Here is a 22,978-nt window from a genome sequence, read left to right on the forward strand (position 1 = left end):
ACAGCATAGTGAATTGCTCAAAGGCAAAAAAAATATTTTAAGTTCATTAGACCACATTCATTCTGTGTCAGAAACCTATGCTGTGTCAACTATTTAATTTTAGATTTAAAAAGTTTGAAGAAGAAATCTTTAATTGATTTGTAAAATCTTGACTTTTGTTTTGTGTAAAAAAAAACATGTAATGTCAAAAATTTGATCACAATCCAAATTCAGAGCTGTATCACATCAGTGGGTGCATTTACAAATAAGATAAACTAGTGACATACAATTATGATCAAAGGATGGTAACTCCAATACATAATATTTGTCCTTCATTTTCAAGGTTCTGCAACTGCTTAAAACCAATGTGCTTGTGAACATTGTAGGTTAAATATTGCATTCACTAAAAGCAACACATTGTAATATACATGCAAATCATAGCATGTTTGTAATTGAGAAGATCTACCTTTGTTCACATGGTTAAAAGTAGGTTGATTCAACTATTGTGAACAAAGAAAGATAACTCCAATTTTAAAAAAGTACTTGTAATGGTTTTTCAGAACAGATAGATTCACTTTTTAAATAAATTTTATTAATATAAAACTAAAGGAGATGTGGTATTATTTCCAATGACATAACTACTAGTATCTACCAAAGTTCAAATGAAGTGAATGTAAACCATTATAGGCAACTTTAAGGCCTTCAACAATGAGAAAACTCATACCTTATAGTCAACTATAGAAGGCATTGACTTGAAAAATATGAAACATTTTTAATTGATAAAACTGATGGCCTTATTTATAACAATTTATGAAACAAAATATGACAGATATGAACCGCAGACAACCACTGAACTACAGGCTCCTGGCTTGAGTTAGGTACATTAAAAGACCTAAGACCTGGAATAGTAAGGATCAAGCAGAAAGTTCTAAATGAGGTTAGGGGACAACTCTATGAATTTCTTGGGTGTTGTAGAATTCAAAATGATACTGAATTACTGTAGTGTAAAACCAATTGTCAATAGTCTTCTGAATTTTATCAATATAGTGGTGAAAAATAGTAATCATAAAAATATTGACTTGACCAGCAGGAGCACTGCTAGAGTTCTTTTCTGTTATACCATATAGGTTTCCTACAGTTCAGCTACGACCACAAATATAGATTATCTACTAGTATTCTTATTTTATTGGTTCAAACATTTGACCTTCTGCACTTTTATAAAGTCTCTAATTTTTATTGTGGTATGTTTTTTTCAATTTGGGAACTGTGCCCAAAATACAGCTGCATTAATATCTAATAGTTGTTTTGGTGATTTATTTTTGAACTCAAACAGAAGCATCTGTAGTCATTTCCCCAGGATTTATAATTATTTTGTTTCAGACATTTATGATGTCACAGTGGAGATATTGGTGCTTGAAGTTTTGAAAAGAACTGGGAACTTTTAAAATTAGTGAACAGAATTGCCCCAACCGTTCACGGTTCGACCTATGCCATCATATAAAGCTGTGCCCTGCGGAGCATCTGGTTTTTGAAGCAAAGACATCATTCTCACAGTGGTCTCATCTTAATAGCTAAATATATATATATATATATACCATTAGCTTCCACACTTTGGTCAGATTTTCAAATACTGTGTATACCGTCAACTATATTTAATGATTTTGAGGTGTACTTTACTCTTTTTTTGTAATTTATCAATATTTCAGTTATTTATTTTTTTATAAAATCCTTTTCAGGTGTAATACATGTCCCAAAATTTTTCACTTATATACTTTTCTTTACCTCATTTTCATGTTTCATTAATCAACTAAAGTTTTGCTGATTCAGTTATTTTGTCAGGTATTTTAAAAGTAAAAGGTCAGAATAATTGTAAGGTGTTCTGTCTGTTTGACCGTGTCATCTGGCCTTAATTTCATGTTTCATAGGTCATTGTGAAATGATCCTCATTATATCAGTTTCACTGTAACTTTAAGTAGTAAGTTTACAATCACTGTTACTGTTGGAAGATTACACCTTGCTAGGACTTAATTTTCTTGAATACTGTTAACAGTTACTGAAACCAAGAAGAATGTGCTTATCTGACAAGATTTACTGGATCTTGACCTCAATTTCACGGTTCACTGATCAACAGAAAGTGTTGGTTACACCTTGATCTCAAAGACTTTTCACATTCATTCATAATCAATAAAGCAGGTTAGACATTTTGAAGTTTGGCTACTTCGGAACTTATACCTGTACTGTACAAATAACAAGGTTGAAATCTTTTTTGTCAACTTTCAATGTAGTTCAACATAAATATTAGTAGTAAACCCTATGTGAAGGTTGGTGCCTATTCAAACTTTTAAACCCGCTGCATTTGTTTGCACCTGTCTTATGTCAGGAATCTGATGTTCAGGAGTTGTCGATTGCTGATGTGGTTCATAAGTGTTTCTTGTTTTTTATATAGATTAGACTGTTGGTATTCCCATCTGAATGGTTGTACACTAGTAATTTTTGGGGCCCTTTATAGTTTGCTGTTCAGAGTAAGACAAGGCTCTGTGTTGAAGACCATACTTTGACCTATATTGGTTTTCTTTTACAAATTGGATGGAGAGTTGTCTCATTGGCACTCATACCACATCTTTTTATACTATTATAAAATATATATTTTTAAACAACTTTGACTAACCATGAGGGCCTTGCACAGTGGGAAAGACCTTTTTCAATATATTACTAAAATCATAACCAAAACATCTGTCAAAATCTAAGGTCATACTTACAGTTTACAATTAAACAAAAACAAAAACAATTTACAAAAAACTATTTTATTTACATACATGTATATTTACATCAGTATTCACAAACAGAAATACATATTTATAATGAAGATTTGTGAAACTTATTGATACATGAATGATCTGGTGATTTATATTTAAAACAGGAAAAAAAGACAATGTTTTCTTTTATGAACAATAAAGTGTATACATCTGAAGATTTCCTAACAAGATATATTAAAAAAAAAAAAGAAATGAAAAATAATCAAATTCAAATACTATTAATTTGTTCCCTTGGACAAATTTGAATGACTGACAATGGTATGAGAAATAAATGGAGACACAAATCTTTTAAGATTTTAAGACAATAAAAATTTTCCCATTAATGTAAACAAGTTAAAATATCATTTGTAAGTGGTATCTATAGATTTCTGTATCATCTAATTTGTAACTGATTAAAAAAAAGCAGCCCTTCCTACCAATCAACTGGGAAAATAGAGGTTTAGATTAGAAAACCTATTTTAAGGATGGTCTTCCTTTATTATTCTCTGTAAGAGCTCACACATATTCAAGTGTACATCTGCACAATAAAATATAAGATTTAACACTTGTACTATTTTATATATTTCTCCATGAACTTTTTATGAAATTCAGATCTAAGTGTATCGTTTATGAATGCTGACTTCTTCTCCTCTCCTTTTGCACAGTTCTTGAACACAACATCATCATCCCATCTACAAACAATACATATGTTATCAATGTTGGTAGTTTCATATCAATTTAAAGTTTAAATGTAGTAACACCAGATGAACTGGTAAATTAAATTGGAAGAAAACTTAGTATTTTGTATTTTGAAGGTAACCATTGTTGAACTTAATAGGTCAGCTAGTATAAATGAAGTTGATGTGTTCTGATGTATCAAATAAAGAGTCACATAAACAAACTTTACCTTCTTTTAAACACGGTAATTTTTGTAATGATGTCTAAATTTCAATTTGATTTTCTGTGATTTGATGCCACTTTTAAGCACCACTTTTGGGCTATTTCGTGGCGGTTAGTTTTTATTGCTGGAGAAAGCTGGAGTGACTGAAGTAAACTACCCACCTTCATTAGGAAAACTAACAATCCTAGTCAATTAAGATTGAAATTGATTGTACCTACACTAGCGGAGCTCATACTCACAAGCTAAGTGTTGACTTGCTAGTGATTACAGTGTAGTAACTAGTTGGACCACTCAGCCCCTCTGTATTGATGTCTATGTTATCAGAACTATGTGTCAATATGATTGGTATGTGAATTCAGTACAAAAAGTATATATTATTTTACCCTGAGTTTTTTTTAATCCAATTTCCAATTACTATTGTATACAGATGTTCCTGTCAGCATACAGAACAACTTTATATGAAATATACTGACTGTAGCTATATGCAATTTCTGTATGACAATCTTACCTCCTTTTAACATTAAAGTTTCCACCAACTTTGTCTTTATCTTTATTAAGGAGAGGATTTCCTTTTAAAATGTTCTCTGTTCTGATTCTCTCTTCCTCAGCTTTTCTCTCCACATCCAGTCGAACCTTTTCGTTTGCTCTTTCTTTTTTAATCTTTTGTAATTCAGCCATTAATTCAGCAGCATCATCTTCATCATCAGACGAATCATCGTCATCCTATTATAAAATATCAAAATATAGATTTAAATATTTGTTGCATTTTCTTTAAATGAAGTGAATGTAAGCAACCATAGAAATCTGTACCTTCAACATTGAGAAAAGCCAATAACTTTAAAAGGCTCCAACATGAAGAAAACGGACAGCCTAGGTTGTAACAAAACAATTTGTAAAAAACAAATATGACAGACATGAACTTAGATAACCACTGAAGTTGACTGAACTTCAGGCTACTGACTTGGGACAGGCACATACAGAATGTGTTGGTGTGCTAGTTTGAAGGCACCAATCCTCTCAAAACATAGGACAGTGGTGTAAAAGGTATATATTTATAAGTCTCAAAATTTACACTAGATCCTATTGCCTCACTGTAAAGTCTTCTTAATTATTATCATATTTACAAGAATAGTTTGTATCAGAGTGTAAACTAGTACTTAGACCACAATGATTTTGAGACATAGATAAGCTATGTCCACTAATTTTGTGATATTAAAATGCACATTTCTATGGCAGTATCTGTTCTGTTACACAATTTTCAAGCACAACCAACCATAACATGTGACTTCAAACTATCAAGACAAAATGGCTGATTGGATTTTAATGGCATCAAATAGAGTAAGAGAAGCAGGAAAAACTATTTCATGCAAATTGACATAACATTCTCCCCTTCAAAATAAATGCAAAAAAAATAAAAGTCCATTTTTGAACACTCATTGCTATACATGTATTATAACATGTAGTCCTATTGTCTTTAACTTCTAAGTCCTGTAATCTACACCTACATCATCATCTATGGGGTCATCTGCATCCAGATTAGAGGCTGGTATCTGTTCTAATCTTTGTCTCTTACTGCTACTGCTACTGCTGCCAGATTCTACAACAAAATGGAAATTGAAAATCATGATAGACACAAAAAAGGAATTAATATTTGTAAAAGGCTTCTTTTTAAAACAAATTCATCTTTAAGTTTTTGTTGGACAGAAATGATTTGTATTGGCAGATATTTTTTACACACACATTTTGTATTGGTAAATGTGTCTTAATGTAGTGATTGTATTGGTAGATATTTTGTAGAATTTTATGTATTGGTAGTTGTTTTTTACTGATCAGGACATGATTTGTTTTACAAATTGTTTTTTGACAGTTACATGTATTTCTATATATTAGTAGATTATACAGAAGTTATTTGTACTGGTAGATCAGAAATCAATAATCAATTTTGGTCATTTTTTATTTCTACCTCATAAAACGTATTAACCATCTGGGATTAAAACTTCAAAGATATTAATAGAAATTCACCTCTATTTCTGTCCCTTTTTTCTCTGACATTCTTTTCTCTATCGTCAAGATCACGTCTGAAGTCACGGCTTCTCAATTCTTCACTGGTACCCTGACCTTCTTGTCTAAAAAACAAGGATAACTTAGTTATCATGATTGATGTATTGGTGTATATTATGACCTTGATTTTGCGTAATATATAATTTAGGAAACAAAAGGATTCTCAAAATAATTAAAGCAAGCTACAAGATTGTTAGGATAAATTGAAGTTAAGGAATACATGAAGTAATAATATGCCAGAAATATCTTTTTTTTACGTTAATATTGTTTTATAGTCATTAAATTGTTAAACATATTAGAGAGTCCCAAAACTTCTGTAAAAGTAAATTTATTTAGTTTTCTTGGTTATTTGTTGCCCCTTACCAGGAAACCTACTTTTGAAGATTTGTAAAAGTATTTTTTACTTAGAAATTGGATCAAAGGCTCAAATGGTTGGGTTGTACTAATTGTTTCTTTAACAATTAAAAATGGTATGTAATGAAGATTCAAATATATGGAAATATATGAAACAAAATTGGTGAAAATCTTCAAACAGCTGAGCTCATAATGAAAGGTGAACATGACAACATCAATGGGTTTGCAAACTATCACTACTTTGAATGAAGTTCCAAAGTCTGGAAAAATGAGAAGAAATTACAAGGATTTAAATGATTTCTTAAAAAAAAGTCTAGAAAAATGAGGAAAAGTGCTCAATCAATTATTGAATTCCATCATAGCAGGTGCACAACTTCAACATATTTGCAATATCGAAGAAAAGAGCTGAAACTGTAAGATGAATTTAATAAAAAAATTGGTATTGTTGTTTGTAAATTTTGCCTCTCTCTATTTCTGAAAGTATTACAAATAAACATACATGTACTATTACATTTGTACCATTAATTGTTTTTTATAATTACAATTTTTGTTAATTTTTACAAATATATATACCTGTATTTTAGTTTTGTGTGTGATGGTAAATCTCTGCTGGAGTACTGCTTTGACAGTGCACTAAGGTCACCTTCATTTTTACCTCTACCACCCCTAGCTGGTTCAAAAGTAGGCCTTGCTGCTGTAGTCATTGCAAATTATCTGGCAAAATTTAAACAACTGAATTAATTCCAGATGTTGAAGAGTGCATCTTAGAGACTAAAATGTATGACCATATGATTTCCTAACATTCAGGTTAAGCATTACATGTACAAATGTATGGTTTGCTTTTCAGTATATTCTATGACATCATTGTTTCCTTGCACTTGTGTTTTTCCTCTTTCTATTACATGTATACTAGCCAGCTGAACCCACATTATTAACATTAATTTGATTTAATAGAATATAAACTTTCTTGTCACCAAATTTGTCTACTTGTCACAAAATTTTAATTCTTGTCATTTAAATGTATCAGTGTTTGTAGAGATGTATATACGACTTTTGAATTTGTGCACAGCAAACTTCAGTGGCGGATCCAGAGGGGGGCGAAGAAGGCTTGCACTTTTTTTGGTGTAAAATGACTGTTAATCAAACTAGACTTCGTGAACTTTACAATTTCCCCTGTATTTTAATTTTTATGCGACAATTCTTTACATATTCAGATATTTTTCGATCGTAATTACTGTAATTTATTATTGATAATGTCAATTCGCTACGGTGGAGTTGACCAGTGTGGAAAAAATGTCACCCAGTCATTTTGAAATTCAAATTATAGTAACACATTGCTTAGGCCGAGGATGACAAGCACGACACCTTCAAAGCGACAAAAGATTAAGCAAGAATGGATATGGAGTCATGGACTTCTATTTCACAATTCCACCAAACAGAAAGTAAATATGCTATTACACTCAGAGGGAAAAAAAGTATACAGCTAATCAGCTATATTATTTACCTACGGAAGCATATATAGCCCTACACGCCCAAGCCTTTTAATAACATAGCTGAATAATGATCCCAAGACAGTAAGCTTTAGATAGACTTAAAGTCTATGGTACAGAACATTTGATTTGAGGAACTTTAGATACTTCGCCACTCCTTTCGATAATCCTGGATCCACCCCTGAACTTGAGTCACAATGTTTAAGTTATTACTTCACAGAAAGAATCAAATGTTCAATGGCAGTGTTTATGTCAACTGCCCTTGGGTAACAGGAGTAGCTCATTCATTAAAAACTCAAGATTGGTGAATACCCCTTATCGCTACTTGGAAATCTTAGTCAGTTGACGTGAGAATATGTGCCGCTTGACCTTTTGACGTCATACAACAATCACTTTACCATTATAACATCAGATATTTTATTGGAACCTTTGTAATGTCCAGTAATGGCGGACAAATAGCGACTAGGTGTACATGTATCATGTGTATGGTGTAAATTTAGCTGCAGAACTGTAGCTCTTATGTAGTCCAAACAATTATGGCTATTTTTTATTTTGAAGGCGTCCAATTTTTAAATTTTTTTTTTATCAAAAAGCCCTACAAGGCATAATTATTTGGACTAGCCCTTTGATATCTTTTTTTTACAATTTGCAGACAATAGGAAGGAATTTGACTAATCTTTCAAAGAAACAACAACCCTAACAACCTAGGTAATAGCTTCTGTTATACATATTGTCATTATTTATAGAAACAAGTGCGTGCAGCTGTGTCTGGTTGTGGTTTATAAATTATTATAGAAGGTGCCACACTGAATCAGATAATTATTAGAACTCGTCACTCTGGAAGAAAATTCTCATCCATAATGATGCCACATATACTACAGAATAATTTTGGTCTTTCTTTTTATAACAAACCTTGATGGATTTTGTATAACAGATAATTTCGACGAGCTCACATCAAAACATTATGGCCAAATGAAGGGAGATTAATTACTGAGAATTTAGGAAACGATAGAAAAACCTAAGATGAGTATTGTTATCCGGGCACGCCTCATTATATTCGTAAAACGTCTGTTTCAAATCTTTATCATTTATTTGTTTGTTTGTTTCACAAAATTTCAATTTTAATTTTAATCATAATTATATAGAAGTTCTCAATATTATTCCGTCTCCAAAAAATTGTTGATGAAAATGGTAAAAAGTTGAAGTACATTATGTTTCATATTTTCCCTGACATGAGATCATATTCGTAATTTTTTCATATACCAATGAGAAATAATATTGTATATTTATGAAGAATTTAAGTGATACTTAGCATTTATTGTATGAATTTGACACATTGAAATATTTTGATTGTGAGAAACACTGACAATCTCAAACCTTTAAAAAAGATAGATGCTTTTAAATTTAATAACAAGAATTAACACAGGAGACTGCTCTGTTCACGTAGACCAACGCATAACTATGACCTAATATGCCAATAAATAACGAAAGACCATGTTCTCTATAGTGATAGCTGGGAACTTAAATTGAACTTGAATACCCGGCACTGAAATCAGACACACGTGTGATGCTGGGTTAAAATCGACAGGGTTTTTAAACATAACAAAAATGTATACCTGCCAAGTATGTCCTTATCCTAAAAGAGGACGACTAGAAGGACAATATTTTTAAAACAATTTATGAATCATACATGCTCTGTATATATGAGGAAACTGTCACGATATGCCTTAAACATATCGTGACAGTTTCCTCATATATAGAGAGCACAATTTATGAATGATATATGCTCTGTATATATGAGGAAACTGTCACGATATGTCTTAAACATATCGTGACAGTTTCCTCATATATACACACTCTTAGAAAGAAAAAAAAGAAGAGGAGAAGATACCAAAAAGGGCCACAAAAACATAGTCTATAGTGGTCACACTGAATTGCCCAATCCTAGTCTCCAGGGGCCACCTTGAAATGCTATCTCATAGTCTATAGTGGTCACATCAAAATGTTCAATCATAGTCTATAGTTGCCACATTGAAACGATCAATAATAGCCTATAGTGGCCACATTGAAACGCTCAATCATAGTCTATAGTGGCAACATTGAAATGCTCAATAATAGTCTATTGTGGTCTCATTGAAATTCTCAATCGTAGTGTATAGTGGTCACATTGAAATGCTAAATCGTAGTGTATAGTGGTCACATTGTAATGCTCAATCATAGTGTTCAGTGGCTACATTGAAATGCTCAATCATAGTTTATAGTGGTCACATTGTAATGCTCAATTATAGTTTATAGTGGTCACATTGAAATGCTCAATCGTAGTGTATAGTGGTCACATTAAAATGCTCAATCATAGTTTATAGTGGTCACATTGAAATGCTCAATCGTAGTGTATACTGGTCACATTGAAATGCTCAATCGAAGTTTATAGTGGTCACATTGACATGCTCAATCATAGTCTATAGTGGTCACAGTGAAATGCTCAATCGTAGTGTATAGTGGTCACATTGAAATGCTCAATCATCGTAGTTTATAGTGGTCACATTGACATGCTCAATCATAGTCTATAGTGGTCACAGTGAAATGCTCAATCATAGTCTATAGTGGTCACAGTGAAATGCTCAATCGTAGTGTATAGTGGTCACATTGAAATGCTCAATCATCGTAGTTTATAGTGGTCACATTGACATGCTCAATCATAGTCTATAGTGGTCACATTGAAATGCTCAATCGTAGTCTATTGTGGTCTTATTGAAATGCTCAATCATGGTTTATAGTGGTCACATTAAAATGCTCAATCATAGTCTTCTGTGGTCACATTGTAATGCTCAATCATAGTCTTTAATGGTCACATTGAAATGCTCAATCATAGTCTATTGTGGTCTTATTGAAATGCTCAATCATAGTTTATAGTGGTCACATTGAAATGCCCAATCATAGTCTTCTGTGGACACATTGTAATGCTCAATCATAGTCTTCAATGGTCACATTGAAATGCTCAATCGTAGTCTATTGTGGTCTCATTGAAATGCTCAATCATAGTTTATAGTGGTCTCATTGAAATGCTTAATTGTAGTGTATAGTGGTCACATTGAAATGCTCAATAGTAGTGTCACATTGCAGGCGCGGATCCAGAAGGGGGGGGGGGGTCCGGGGGTTGGAACCCCCCCTTTTTTTGGCCGATCAATGCATTTGAATGGGAGCATATAGCTGGAACCCCCCCCCCCCCCCCCCCCCCCCCTTTAATCTGGGTTGGGACCCCCCCCCCCCCTTTTTTAAAATGGCTGGATCCGCCCCTGCATTGTAATGCTCAATCATAGTCTTCAATGGTCACATTGAAATGCTCAATCGTAGTCTATTGTGGTCTCATTGAAAAGCTCAATCATAGTTTAAAGTGGTCTCATTGAAATGCTCAATAGTAGATTATAGTGGTCACATTGTAATGTTCAATCATATTCTTCAATGGTCACATTGTAATGATCAATCATAGTCTTCAATAGCTACATTGAAATACTCAATCATAGTTTATAGTGGTCACATTGTAATGCTCAATCATAGTTTATAGTGGTCACATTGAAATGCTCAATCGTAGTGTATAGTGGTCACATTAAAAATGCTCAATCATAGTTTATAGTGGTCACATTGAAATGCTCAATAGTAGTGTATAGTGGTCACATTAAAATGCTCAATCGTAGTTTATAATGGTCACATTGACATGCTCAATCATAGTCTATAGTGGTCACATTGAAATACTCAATCGTAGTTTATAGTGGTCGCATTGACATGCTCAATTATAGTTTATAGTGGTCACATTGAAATGATCAATCATAGTCTATTGTGGTCTTATTGAAATTCTCAATCATAGTTTATAGTGGTCACATTGAAATGCTCAATCATAGTCTTCTGTGGTCACATTGTAATGCTCAATCATAGTCTTCAATGGCTACATTGAAATACTCAATCATAGTTTATAGTGGTCACATTGTAATGCTCAATCGTAGTGTATAGTGGTCACATTAAAATGCTCAATCATAGTTTATAGTGGTCACTTTGAAATGCTTAATCGTAGTGTATAGTGGTCACATTGAAATGCTAAATCCTAGTTTATAGTGGTCATATTGACATGCTCAATAATAATCTATAGTGGCCACATTGAAACGCTCAATCATAGTCTATACTGGACACATTGAAATGCTTAATCATAGTCTATTGTGGTCTCATTGAAATGCTCAATCATAGTTTATAGTGGTCATATTGAAATGCTCAATCATAGTGTATAGTTGTCACATTGTAATGCTCAATCATATTCTATAGTGGCGACATTGAAATGCTCAATCGTAGTGTATAGTGGTCACATTGAAATGCTCAATCGTAGTTTAAAGTGGTCATATTGTAATGCACAATCATAGTCTATACTGGACACATTGAAATGCTCAATTATAGTCTATACTTGACACATTGAAATGCTCAATCATAGTTTATAGTGGTCTCATTGAAATGCTCAATCATAGTCTTCAATGGCTACAATCGTAGTGTATGGTGGACACATTGAAATGCTCAATCGCAGTTTATAGTGGTCATATTGTAATGTTCAATCATAGTCTATAGTGACCACATTGAAATGCTCAATCATAGTCTATACTGGACACATTGAAATGCTCAATCATAGTTTATAGTGGTCTCATTGAAATGCTCAATCATAGTCTTCAATGGCTACAATCGTAGTGTATGGTGGACACATTGAAATGCTCAATCGTAGTTTATAGTGGTCATATTGTAATGTTCAATCATAGTTTATAGTGGTCACATTGAAATGCTCAATCGTAGTGTATTGTGGTCATATTGACATGCTCAATCATAGTCTATAGTGGCCACATTGAAACGCTCAATCATAGTCTATACTGGACACATTGAAATGCTCAATCATAGTCTATTGTGGTCTCATTGAAATGCTCAATCATAGTTTATAGTGGTCACATTGAAATGCTCAATCATAGAGTATAGTGGTCACATTGTAATGCTCAATCATAGTCTATAGTAGCGACATTGAAATGCTCAATCGTAGTGTATAGTGGTCACATTGAAATGCTCAATCATAGTTTATAGTGGTCACATTGAAATGCTCAATCATAGTCTATACTGGCCACATTGAAACGCTCAAACATAGTATATAGTGGTCACATTAAAATGATAAATCATAATTATAATAGTGACCACATTGAATACCCAATCATAGACTATTGTGGTCACATTGAAATGCTCAATCATAGTCTATAGTGGTCACATTGAAATGCTCAATCGTAGTTTATACTGGTCTCATTTGAATGCTGAATCATAGTCTTAAATGATCAGAGTGAAATGTTCAATCATAGTCTGTAGTGACCACATTGTAATGTTCAAGTACTTTTTATTGGCCACATTGGAATGCACGATCATAGTTTATAGGGTCACATTGTAATGCTCAATCGAAGTTTATAGTGGTCACATTGAAATGCTCAATCATAGTATATTGTGGTCACATTGACATGCTCCATCATAGTATATAGTGACCACATTGTAATGTTCAATCATAGTTTATAGTAGTCTCATTAAAATGCTAAATCATAGTTTATAGGGTCTCATTGAAATGTTCAATCATAGTCTTAAGTGGTCATATTGAAATGTTCAATCATAGTCTTATTTAAGTGGTCATATTGAAATGTTCAATCATAGTCTTAAGTGGTCATATTGAAGTGCTCAATCATAGTCTATTGTGGTCTCATTGAAATGCTCAATCCTAGTTTATAGTGGTCACATTGAAGTGTTCAATCCTAGTCTTAAGTGGTCATATTGAAGTGCTCAATCCTAGTCTTAAGTGGTCATATTGAAATGCTCAATCATAGTTTATAGTGGTCACATTGAAGTGCTCAATCCTAGTCTTAAGTGGTCATATTGAAGTGCTCAATCCTAGTCTTAAGTGGTCATATTGAAATGCTCAATCATAGTTTATAGTGGTCACATTGAAGTGCTCAATCATAGTTTATAGTGGTCATATTGACATGCTCAATCATAGTTTATAGTGGTCATATTGACATGCTCAATCATAGTTTATAGTGGTCACATTGAAATGCTCAATCATAGTTTATAGTGGTCACATTGACATGCTCAATCATAGTTTATAGTGGTCATATTGACATGCTCAATCATAGTTTATAGTGGTCACATTGAAATGCTCAATCCTAGTCTTAAGTGGTCATATTGTTATGCTCAATCATAGTTTATAGTGGATACATTGAAGTGCTCAATCATAGTCTATAGTGGTCACATTGAAGTGCTCAATCCTAGTCTTAAGTGGTCATATTGAAGTGCTCAATCATAGTCTATAGTGGTCATATTGAAATGCTCAATCCTAGTCTTAAGTGGTCATATTGAAATGCTCAATCCTAGTCTTAAGTGGTCATATTGAGGTGCTCAATCCTAGTCTTAAGTGGTCATATTGAAGTGCTCAATCCTAGTCTTAAGTGGTCATATTGAAATGCTCAATCCTAGTCTTAAGTGGTCATATTGAAATGCTCAATCATAGTTTATAGTGGTCACATTGAAGTGCTCAATCCTAGTCTTAAGTGGTCACATTGAAGTGCTCAATCCTAGTCTTAAGTGGTCATATTGAAGTGCTCAATCCTAGTCTTAAGTGGTCATATTGAAATGCTCAATCATAGTTTATAGTGGTCACATTGAAGTGCTCAATCATAGTTTATAGTGGTCATATTGACATGCTCAATCATAGTTTATAGTGGTCATATTGACATGCTCAATCATAGTTTATAGTGGTCACATTGAAATGCTCAATCATAGTTTATAGTGGTCACATTGACATGCTCAATCATAGTTTATAGTGGTCATATTGACATGCTCAATCATAGTTTATAGTGGTCACATTGAAATGCTCAATCCTAGTCTTAAGTGGTCATATTGTTATGCTCAATCATAGTTTATAGTGGATACATTGAAGTGCTCAATCATAGTCTATAGTGGTCACATTGAAGTGCTCAATCCTAGTCTTAAGTGGTCATATTGAAGTGCTCAATCATAGTCTATAGTGGTCATATTGAAATGCTCAATCCTAGTCTTAAGTGGTCATATTGAAATGCTCAATCCTAGTCTTAAGTGGTCATATTGAGGTGCTCAATCCTAGTCTTAAGTGGTCATATTGAAGTGCTCAATCCTAGTCTTAAGTGGTCATATTGAAATGCTCAATCCTAGTCTTAAGTGGTCATATTGAAATGCTCAATCATAGTTTATAGTGGTCACATTGAAGTGCTCAATCCTAGTCTTAAGTGGTCACATTGAAGTGCTCAATCCTAGTTTATAGTGGTCACATTGAAATGCTCAATCCTAGTCTTAAGTGGTCATATTGAAGTGGTCAATCCTAGTCTTTGGCCCAATTATAAGTCACACTTAGTGTATTCTCTCTTGATTTCATCCAGTCAAAGTGGGAGGGGGGGGGGAGGAATCAGTTTAATGTAAACAATAATATCTTGAGATATTGATGGAAAGGATATGTGCAGACAAGGCTCTTATCAATGAATATATTTATCTCTTGAAATATGCCCAAAATAAGTTTCTGTCACACATGTAGTACAATACATTTGAACTTGCGTACATTTGTTTTTTCAGTCCTCATGAACCAATCAGAGATTACAAACCTTTAAGGTCACTATGAATATTGAATTAGCAGTATTTTATGTCATTCAGCAGCAAACAGACAACTACTACATTGGCATGCATAAGTACAACACCTGTTATCTAATCTACAAAAATAAACTGTCTCTTTCTGATAAATTTATTTATTTAATACTGCAAGTACAATGATATTATAAAACAAAACATAGTTAGTATACGAAGCTTCATGACACTTTTATAAAACTATAAATCAACACACTGCTCCAAAGCTTTGTGAAACAAAATGTCATTCAGCACAGATATCAATGAAAACACTTTCAAAATGTCATACATCTATTTAAATAAAAATTAAATCCATAGGATAGAAATCATGATTATCACATATTTGTTAAAACTCTCTGCAGTTTAAAACTGTTTTGCATACGTCAAACCAACAAAAATGGCCTAGTAATATTTTGATAGACGACGGACCACAGGATTGATTACATTTAATTTTGCCCTATTAAAAAGAACAACACTATTTAGTTATGACGCCACTTCTGTTATCTGTATATGATGTCAAGTCTCTGATCTGTGAACAATGTTATTCTGCATTATGGTGGAGCAGGAAAACATTCCAAAATGGGTGTTTTGTTTCAGAATCAGATCATTATACAAAATTATGTATTAGGAAATAGCGTGACTATTTACATTGAAAGAAATCCTCTTATAATTTTATTAAAAGATTTCAGAACTTTCTCTTTGTTTTCATTGTGTTTAAAATTAATTCCTCAAAAAAATATCATCCTAGATACACACAAATAAATGATAAATAAACAAATAAAACTCCTGACTCTTCCATATCTACCCTGTTATTATCATTTGATTGCTATTTACCCTCGGGCTAAAGTCCTCTGGCATATACCAAGATCTATGGATAATAAAACAGCCGATATTTAAAAAGTCAAGTATGAATCTTTTATTATCTCTGCTGATATAACATTAAATGAAAAGGATAGAAATAAGTGACCAACCACAGTCAATATTTAAAGTACAAAAAGTACAAATAATATAAAAATGTATTTCACAAACCAGACAAGCATATACTGTGGATTCAGTATTATTCGTTGGATACCAATTTTCGTGGGTAAAGTTGATACAGGTTAACCACAAATTCAAATGGTCAACGAATAATTAATTTTCAATAGGCTTTAATGTAGAGATTGAGGGCAAAACCACAAAATCAAATATCCCAGAAAATGCAGGTTTTCAGCAATCCACGAAAATTGATACCCACAAAAATAAATGAATCAACATTACACTGGAATCAAATTAAAATTTAATACCCTCTTAAATCATTCTTAAGATTTTACAGTGCCAAATAAACTTTTTCCAATTACTGTTACATGCAACAGCAAATAAAAGTACATATATATTTCAAAGAGATGTCCAAACAATATCACACTGATTGTTCAATGTTAATTAATTTATCCTTTGACTGATAAAATAATTGAAAACTTGCATATCTGCTGGTCCATATAGGTTGCACTTTGTAAATAAAGCTGCTTATCAAACAATGCCTCTTTTGGGGAGAAATAGAATATTCATAGATAATTAATTTTGTTTACATAATGGTTCTCAGTTCTGATCTGTAGGTTGCATCTCATAGAGACATATCTTGGGAATCTTACCAGTAATTATACATATGAATATTGTTTATATTTAAATCTGTGGTAACCCTACAGTCCAGATAGGGGTAGTTAAGATTTAAGCAATTTAGTGTTAGTTTAAATTCTTAGAAGTTTGGGGCATATAAATGTTGAAAATATGCTGCACAGCCCTTTATTTCAAACTATGAAAAAAATAGAAATGCATACCGTATGAACTTTCCATTCTAGGATATGATTTTTTCAAAACTTCATAGTAAAAGTGTTACAGTTTTAGCCATAAAGGGAGTTCCTATGGAAAAATGCATTGTCAATATTTACAGAAATGCAACCTATAGTTGACAGCTTTCATGTTCTCATCTTTTCACAAGTCAAAACAATCATGATTTCTTTTATTTGAAGTAAGTAAACAAAGAGTTGATAACCTATTAGAATCATATACAATTTTATTGATAAAATAGAGTCCTACATATCCTAACCCTTGTCTTAGTACAAATCACATTTTAATAGGATTTTCTAGCACTTATTATTACTTAGTAGCAGCCATATCAACTTTAATAGGATATCACAAATGTTTGACCTTATATAAAAGTCTCCTTATATAATAATATTATAGTGTAAGTAGAAAAGACAAATATTTTAAGTCTAGTCTTAATTTCAAGAGATAATTTGTTTTACAGTTCTAGTCTTTGACACCTTTCTGGTGATAAAATTAATTATCGCTATTTTGTGCATTTTTCCTTTGATCTTTTTTTGTGATAATTTTTCACATCATTCTACTCGCTTGAGATGGAAAATTATCGCTAGAAACTAAGCAGGCACATGGCCGCTTGAGATGGAAAATTATCGCTAGAAACTAAGCAGGCACATGGCGTTGCTAACGAAATTGACATGAAATTGACAACGTCATCATAGGTAAAATAGCTATAAACAGATTATCATTGATCATCTCAACTCGATTGCCTTTCTCGCTTTCGCTGTCCTGGCTCAAGCAAGAAAATCAATCTCGTTGAGATGATCAACCATAGTCTATAAATACAGTAAACTTATTACTAAACGGTTCTCACATTTATTTGTGTACATACAAACTGTCATATTATAACAATTTCACACCTTCATATGTATGTATGTACTGGTTGAATCCTACAACATTTTGAGCACCCCTCCAGAGCACCTTCTTATTAGTGATCCAATCAAATTAAACCAAACAATTGAAGTTTATTTTAAAACAATAATAGACAGTTTACAAGAAGAATATTTTCGGATAGACTTAGACCCTTTCATCTAAGATGATACACATAAACAATTTATATTTCATATTAAGTACAAATAAAAGAGGATAAACAACACAATCTTTACTCCATTAAAGCATGTCTTTCAATAAACAAATAATTGGTTACTATCACAATTATGAAATGAACATTTCAATTCAATATATGGCACAAATGATATGAAAAAAAATGTAAATAATATATATAAACAAACTTTTATGTAATTATGATTAATAAAAAATATACACATGAACTTTTTCTACAATGATATCTAATTTGGCACAAACAACAAATTATACAAACACATTTTAATTTCCATGGCAAACAACTTTCTCAAATCTAAATCAGTTAAAGAAGCTTAATTCATTTTCACAGTTCCAAATAATCTGCAGGAATTTTTAAATTGAGTACAAAGTAAGTAGACATTTTATCACCATGTAGTACAAATATACCCCCCCCCCCCCCTTAATTTTAATGTTTTACACTATTATTCACCCCTAATCATTGTATAACTGAGATTTAAATAAAAATAAATAATTATTTTGTTGTTTATACTATTTCATGCTAAACATACACAAGCTAAAAGGCTGTAAACTTATCTCAGAGAAAGTGATGAATAATAAATTAAAGAAATACTTAGAATTGAAAACAAGTTACTGAAATGCTATAAATTGTGATTTGAAATAAAAACTGCCCTCTGATTGCCAATACATTTATCTATAGAACAGCCGTCATATTCTGTAATTCATACTCCTGATGCAATACAAAAAGTATATTAAAAACAAAAATCTTTAAATTAAGTAGTTGAAATCTCTTAAATCCACATATCTTTTTCAATTTAAAATATAAAAATGTATATACAGTAGCTATGTAATTACAATATTGCATTAGCCCATTGCCATTCTGGAACCTATCTGACTTATAAAATTAAGTTATTACATTCAAGTTATTCATGAATGTTGTTGAGAAATATAAAATGTTCCTAACTAAATAAACCATGATTTTCAGGACTTATTTAAAGAATAATACAAAGTTAACAGATGTACGATATTGAACTCTTTGTAAGCAATTTTGTTTTTGCAAGACATCCAAGACACAAGGAACATGTAGAAAAAAAGCTATTTATTAGTCATTTTCCTTATATCACTATTTTTCTATACAACTGCTCTTTGCATCTCTGGTCTGGTTTATCGTAATTGCCTTCATGTTGACCTGCCCTCTTATTACCTTTAATGTATTGTACTGATATCAAGTATTTGTATCCTTCTTACGAAGTAGTATATATGATCCATAATATACAATACAATTATCCATTGTAATATAGACTGGGTAACGTAACATCTAGCTAAACTACCTGTCTTACACATTTCCTGAGCATAAAACAAACCAACTTTTCTTGTAAAACACATTTTCACAAGTTATCAAAGACATGATGAACATATATTAATGATGATGAGACAGGGTATTGTCTGATCGTTGTTGATTATTATTATAATTCTATTTCATAGTCTTTGGCATTGTGAGTAAAATACTCTTGTCAAACACCCTCAATCATATTACTGATGTTTGGGATATATTTAGTATAAATACAGGATTTCACAATTGATAATATTTGTCACTTTTACATTCCTCCTTCACATATACTTTTTCTTTCAATACGGTTTTGCTGATCTGGAAATCTGTTTGAACATTTCAGAATATTGTTTAGTGTCTCCGATCAGAATGATGTTACTCAGCAACACACAGTTGTTTACATCAGACATATCTCCCGAGTGCCGTATAGAAGTCTTGTAAACAAATAAGTAACTGTGAAAACTTTGGTCTGTCATCAGGGTTTGTATTCCAACAATAAGATAGCACAGTGAATCTAAAACAAAAGATGTAAATTTCATCATCACTATTTCTTACGAAATTTTACAATTGATCTTACTGACTGTAAATTTCCTTTCTCAGGACAGTAGAGTGATATGAAAAATAATTCTAATGCAACAACGTTTGTAACGTTCATTTTGATTGGATAACGTAACTTTCTTACATGGCATCAATTGACAATTATGACGGCATATGACAGATTTTAAATACATGTTTTAACGTTGTTTTCTGTCAGTTTCATTAGAATGGAGATAACAATATTGTATTTTAAGCTTCGACGGCATCAATTTGGGATTTGATGGTCGCATATACCCGTCTCCGCTAACGCGTCGCCAGTAAACTTAATTTGCCACCATCAAATCCCCAATTGATGCCGTCGGAGCTTAAAATACAATACAGTTATCTCCTAATTGGAAGAAACTAAGGTGCATGTGATGTTGTTAATAAAATTAACAATGTTGTCATATAGCAATAGACTGATTATCATTGGTCATTTCAATTTGATTGCTTATCTCACTTTCGCTGTACCGGCTCAAGCGAAAAAATCGATCTTATTCAGATGACCAACAATAATCTATAATTATCTATCTTATTTGAAAATTATTATTTCCTTGTTGCACTTATTCCAGTGTGGAGTAAGAATATATAAATTAATTCCAAAATATGAAAATACAAATGTATCAAAACCAATTTCAGTTTGTTGCAAAAGTGAATTACAAAACATGAATATGAAAATTTCATCTAAAAACCTAATTTATTTATTTTCATGGAGTTTAAATCTTATTTAATCTTAGGGCGAAATCTGCGTTGGTGAAGATTCATATTATATTGTCCCTGATGGTCAATTTTTGACTTCAAATGGACCTAAAACCGGAAGTAGTCATTTCCTATGCGTATTTCAATAATAATAATAACGATCAGTAGTTGTATGGCCGTGGGTTTGCACTATTTTTGCAAGTTTTATGCCTCTGAACTTCCTGTGTAAGACACAGATGTGAAGCCCACCCCTCCAGAAAACCGAGTTTCAGCCAATTTCAATTTTATAAGTCCGTATTCGTCCTCAAAATGCAACTAATACATGAGAAACATGAAGATGGATAGCCTCAGGTTAACGGAACATACATAACTTTTAAAATAAGTATCATGAAGTGGACTTCAAAAAGTATGGAACGCCATTGATGCCAAATAACGGTGGTCTGGGTATACCCGTCATATTTATTTTTTAAATAAATACGGAAAAACTGGAATTTTTTTTTTAACAAATTTACTTCTGGATACTATCTTATGATCATAAACAAGCTTCTGTCTAAATTTGGTACAAATCCAGGATAGTTTAAGAAAGTTTTTTAAATTTCAAAAACTTTAACCACAGAGTGAATATTTGTGGAATGTAGGATCGCTATTTCTCGCTTTTTTAACTTAAGTCAAAGGCTAGACAAAAACCTTTATAATTTAATTATATTTTTAACATTTTTCCCTAAGCATGGGTAACTATGGATTGGGAGATGTCAAGCTTTTAACATTTTTTTATACCAGCCAATTTTTGGATTCAGAGCAAGATGAGAGCATATTTTATGACTTGGTCACATTCTTTAAAGTTCAGGCAATATTCAGGAGCATAAGGAAGCAAATTTGCTTATTTGTCAAACAAAAACTTACAGTTCATCAGGACAGTTCATAGGTTGGGCTATTCTGTATCCTTCCCGTAAATAACCAGCCATTTCAAATGGATCTATTTCTGAATAAGGTATCTGGCCTAAAGTTAGCATTTCCCATACTGTTACAGCAAATGACCACTAGAAACATAAAATAAATGTATTATATATACAATACAGCTAGAACTAACGACCACTAGAAACATAAAATAAGTACAATGTATCATAAAATAATATACCAAAAGACAACAAAAAACATAAAAGAAAATTATAAACCTAAAACTAGAAATATTTCAATTAAAATATAACATGCCACAACAAAGAAATATGTATCTCAAAACTTAAATTCGACCAATGAAACATGAAAATGAGGTTATGGTCAGTAGAGCCTGATTTGAAGGAGGCTAAACTATCAATGATTCTTGTACAAAATTAAAATTAATATATAAAATGTTTAGCAAGTCTTGCATGTTAAATTTTAAATTCAACTGTCTTGAGTGAAGAAATAATGTATCACACTTGATTCAGAGGTTAAATCTATATTTGTTTTATTTTCATGTATAGTGAAACTTACTTGTCAGATAAAAAAGTGTTCAGGTTACGAAAGTTAAATCACCAACATATATTTATCTAATATTATTGAATTTGTTTTTTTAAGCCTAGATAGAACAAGACTTGTATTCTTTCTCATCACCACAAATACATATGAATGGATCATACCACATCACTAGGAAATGAAAAAATATATTTCTCTAATATAATAGAATTTGTTTTTTTGAAGCCTATAACAATCATTGTATATCATTCTCATCACTACCAATATATTTAAATGGAACATACCACATCACTGGGAAATGAGAATCTCCTTTCAACAATAGCTTCTACTGCTAACCACTTAACAGGTCTATTTTCATTGTCTCCCAAACAGTTATATTCTGAGGGGAACAAATCTCTTGCTAAAGCATTGTCTGTTATCTTTATAACACAATCACCATCAATCCTATAAATATACAATATTGGTTAATAATGGAGAATATTTAAAGATAGTATGTCGAATAAAAGATCAATACATGAATAAGTACTGTTTTGAAAAGCTGTTTAGGTTACAAGGAAGTAATTATTTACATAGGTGACAATGGTAGCCTTATTTGGTCCTGCCTTTTCACTATCAAAGATCCATTAAAAAACATTTTGAATTCTGAATTATCAACACCTTTGGGTGTAATTGCAATGGTCAAACAAATATGGTGCCGCAGTTTTTTTGATAGAAAAATGGCATTTTTTAAGGGTAC

General features: G+C 32.0%; 1 protein-coding gene and 1 long non-coding RNA gene across 2 annotated transcripts; both read right to left on the reverse strand.

Moving 5' to 3' along the window:
- Positions 1-2,767: 2,767 nt before the first annotated feature.
- On the reverse strand, positions 2,768-8,598 carry LOC139509399 (spliceosome-associated protein CWC15 homolog). The gene is made up of 6 exons (XM_071296152.1): positions 8,493-8,598; positions 6,664-6,804; positions 5,698-5,801; positions 5,181-5,272; positions 4,184-4,398; positions 2,768-3,466 (listed from the first exon to the last, which is right to left on the reverse strand). Exons 2-6 carry the CDS (start codon positions 6,792-6,794, stop codon positions 3,346-3,348), a joined length of 663 nt encoding a protein of 220 aa, XP_071152253.1. The 5' UTR covers positions 6,795-6,804; positions 8,493-8,598; the 3' UTR covers positions 2,768-3,345.
- Positions 8,599-15,388: 6,790 nt separating this feature from the next.
- Positions 15,389-22,680, reverse strand: LOC139509400 (uncharacterized). Its single transcript, XR_011661725.1, has 4 exons — positions 22,527-22,680; positions 21,691-21,827; positions 17,947-20,026; positions 15,389-17,610 (listed from the first exon to the last, which is right to left on the reverse strand). It is a non-coding gene; the product is annotated as an uncharacterized lncRNA (long non-coding RNA).
- Between the last annotated feature and the right edge of the window lie 298 nt (positions 22,681-22,978).

This window comes from Mytilus edulis, unplaced genomic scaffold (assembly GCF_963676685.1).
Source record: "Mytilus edulis unplaced genomic scaffold, xbMytEdul2.2 SCAFFOLD_1099, whole genome shotgun sequence".
Classification (NCBI taxonomy): Eukaryota; Metazoa; Mollusca; class Bivalvia; order Mytilida; family Mytilidae; genus Mytilus; species Mytilus edulis.

Bases quoted from the DNA above. Each gene is read 5' to 3' on its own strand.
- LOC139509399 (XM_071296152.1), bottom strand. From the start codon at position 6,794: ATGACTACAGCAGCAAGGCCTACTTTTGAACCAGCTAGGGGTGGTAGA. The intron at 5,273-5,697 runs GTGAATTTCTAT...ATTTTGTTGTAG, and splicing joins AAAAAGGGACAGAAATAGAG to AATCTGGCAGCAGTAGCAGT. The intron at 4,399-5,180 runs GTAGGTGTAGAT...ATTTTATAATAG, and splicing joins ATGACCCCATAGATGATGAT to GATGACGATGATTCGTCTGA.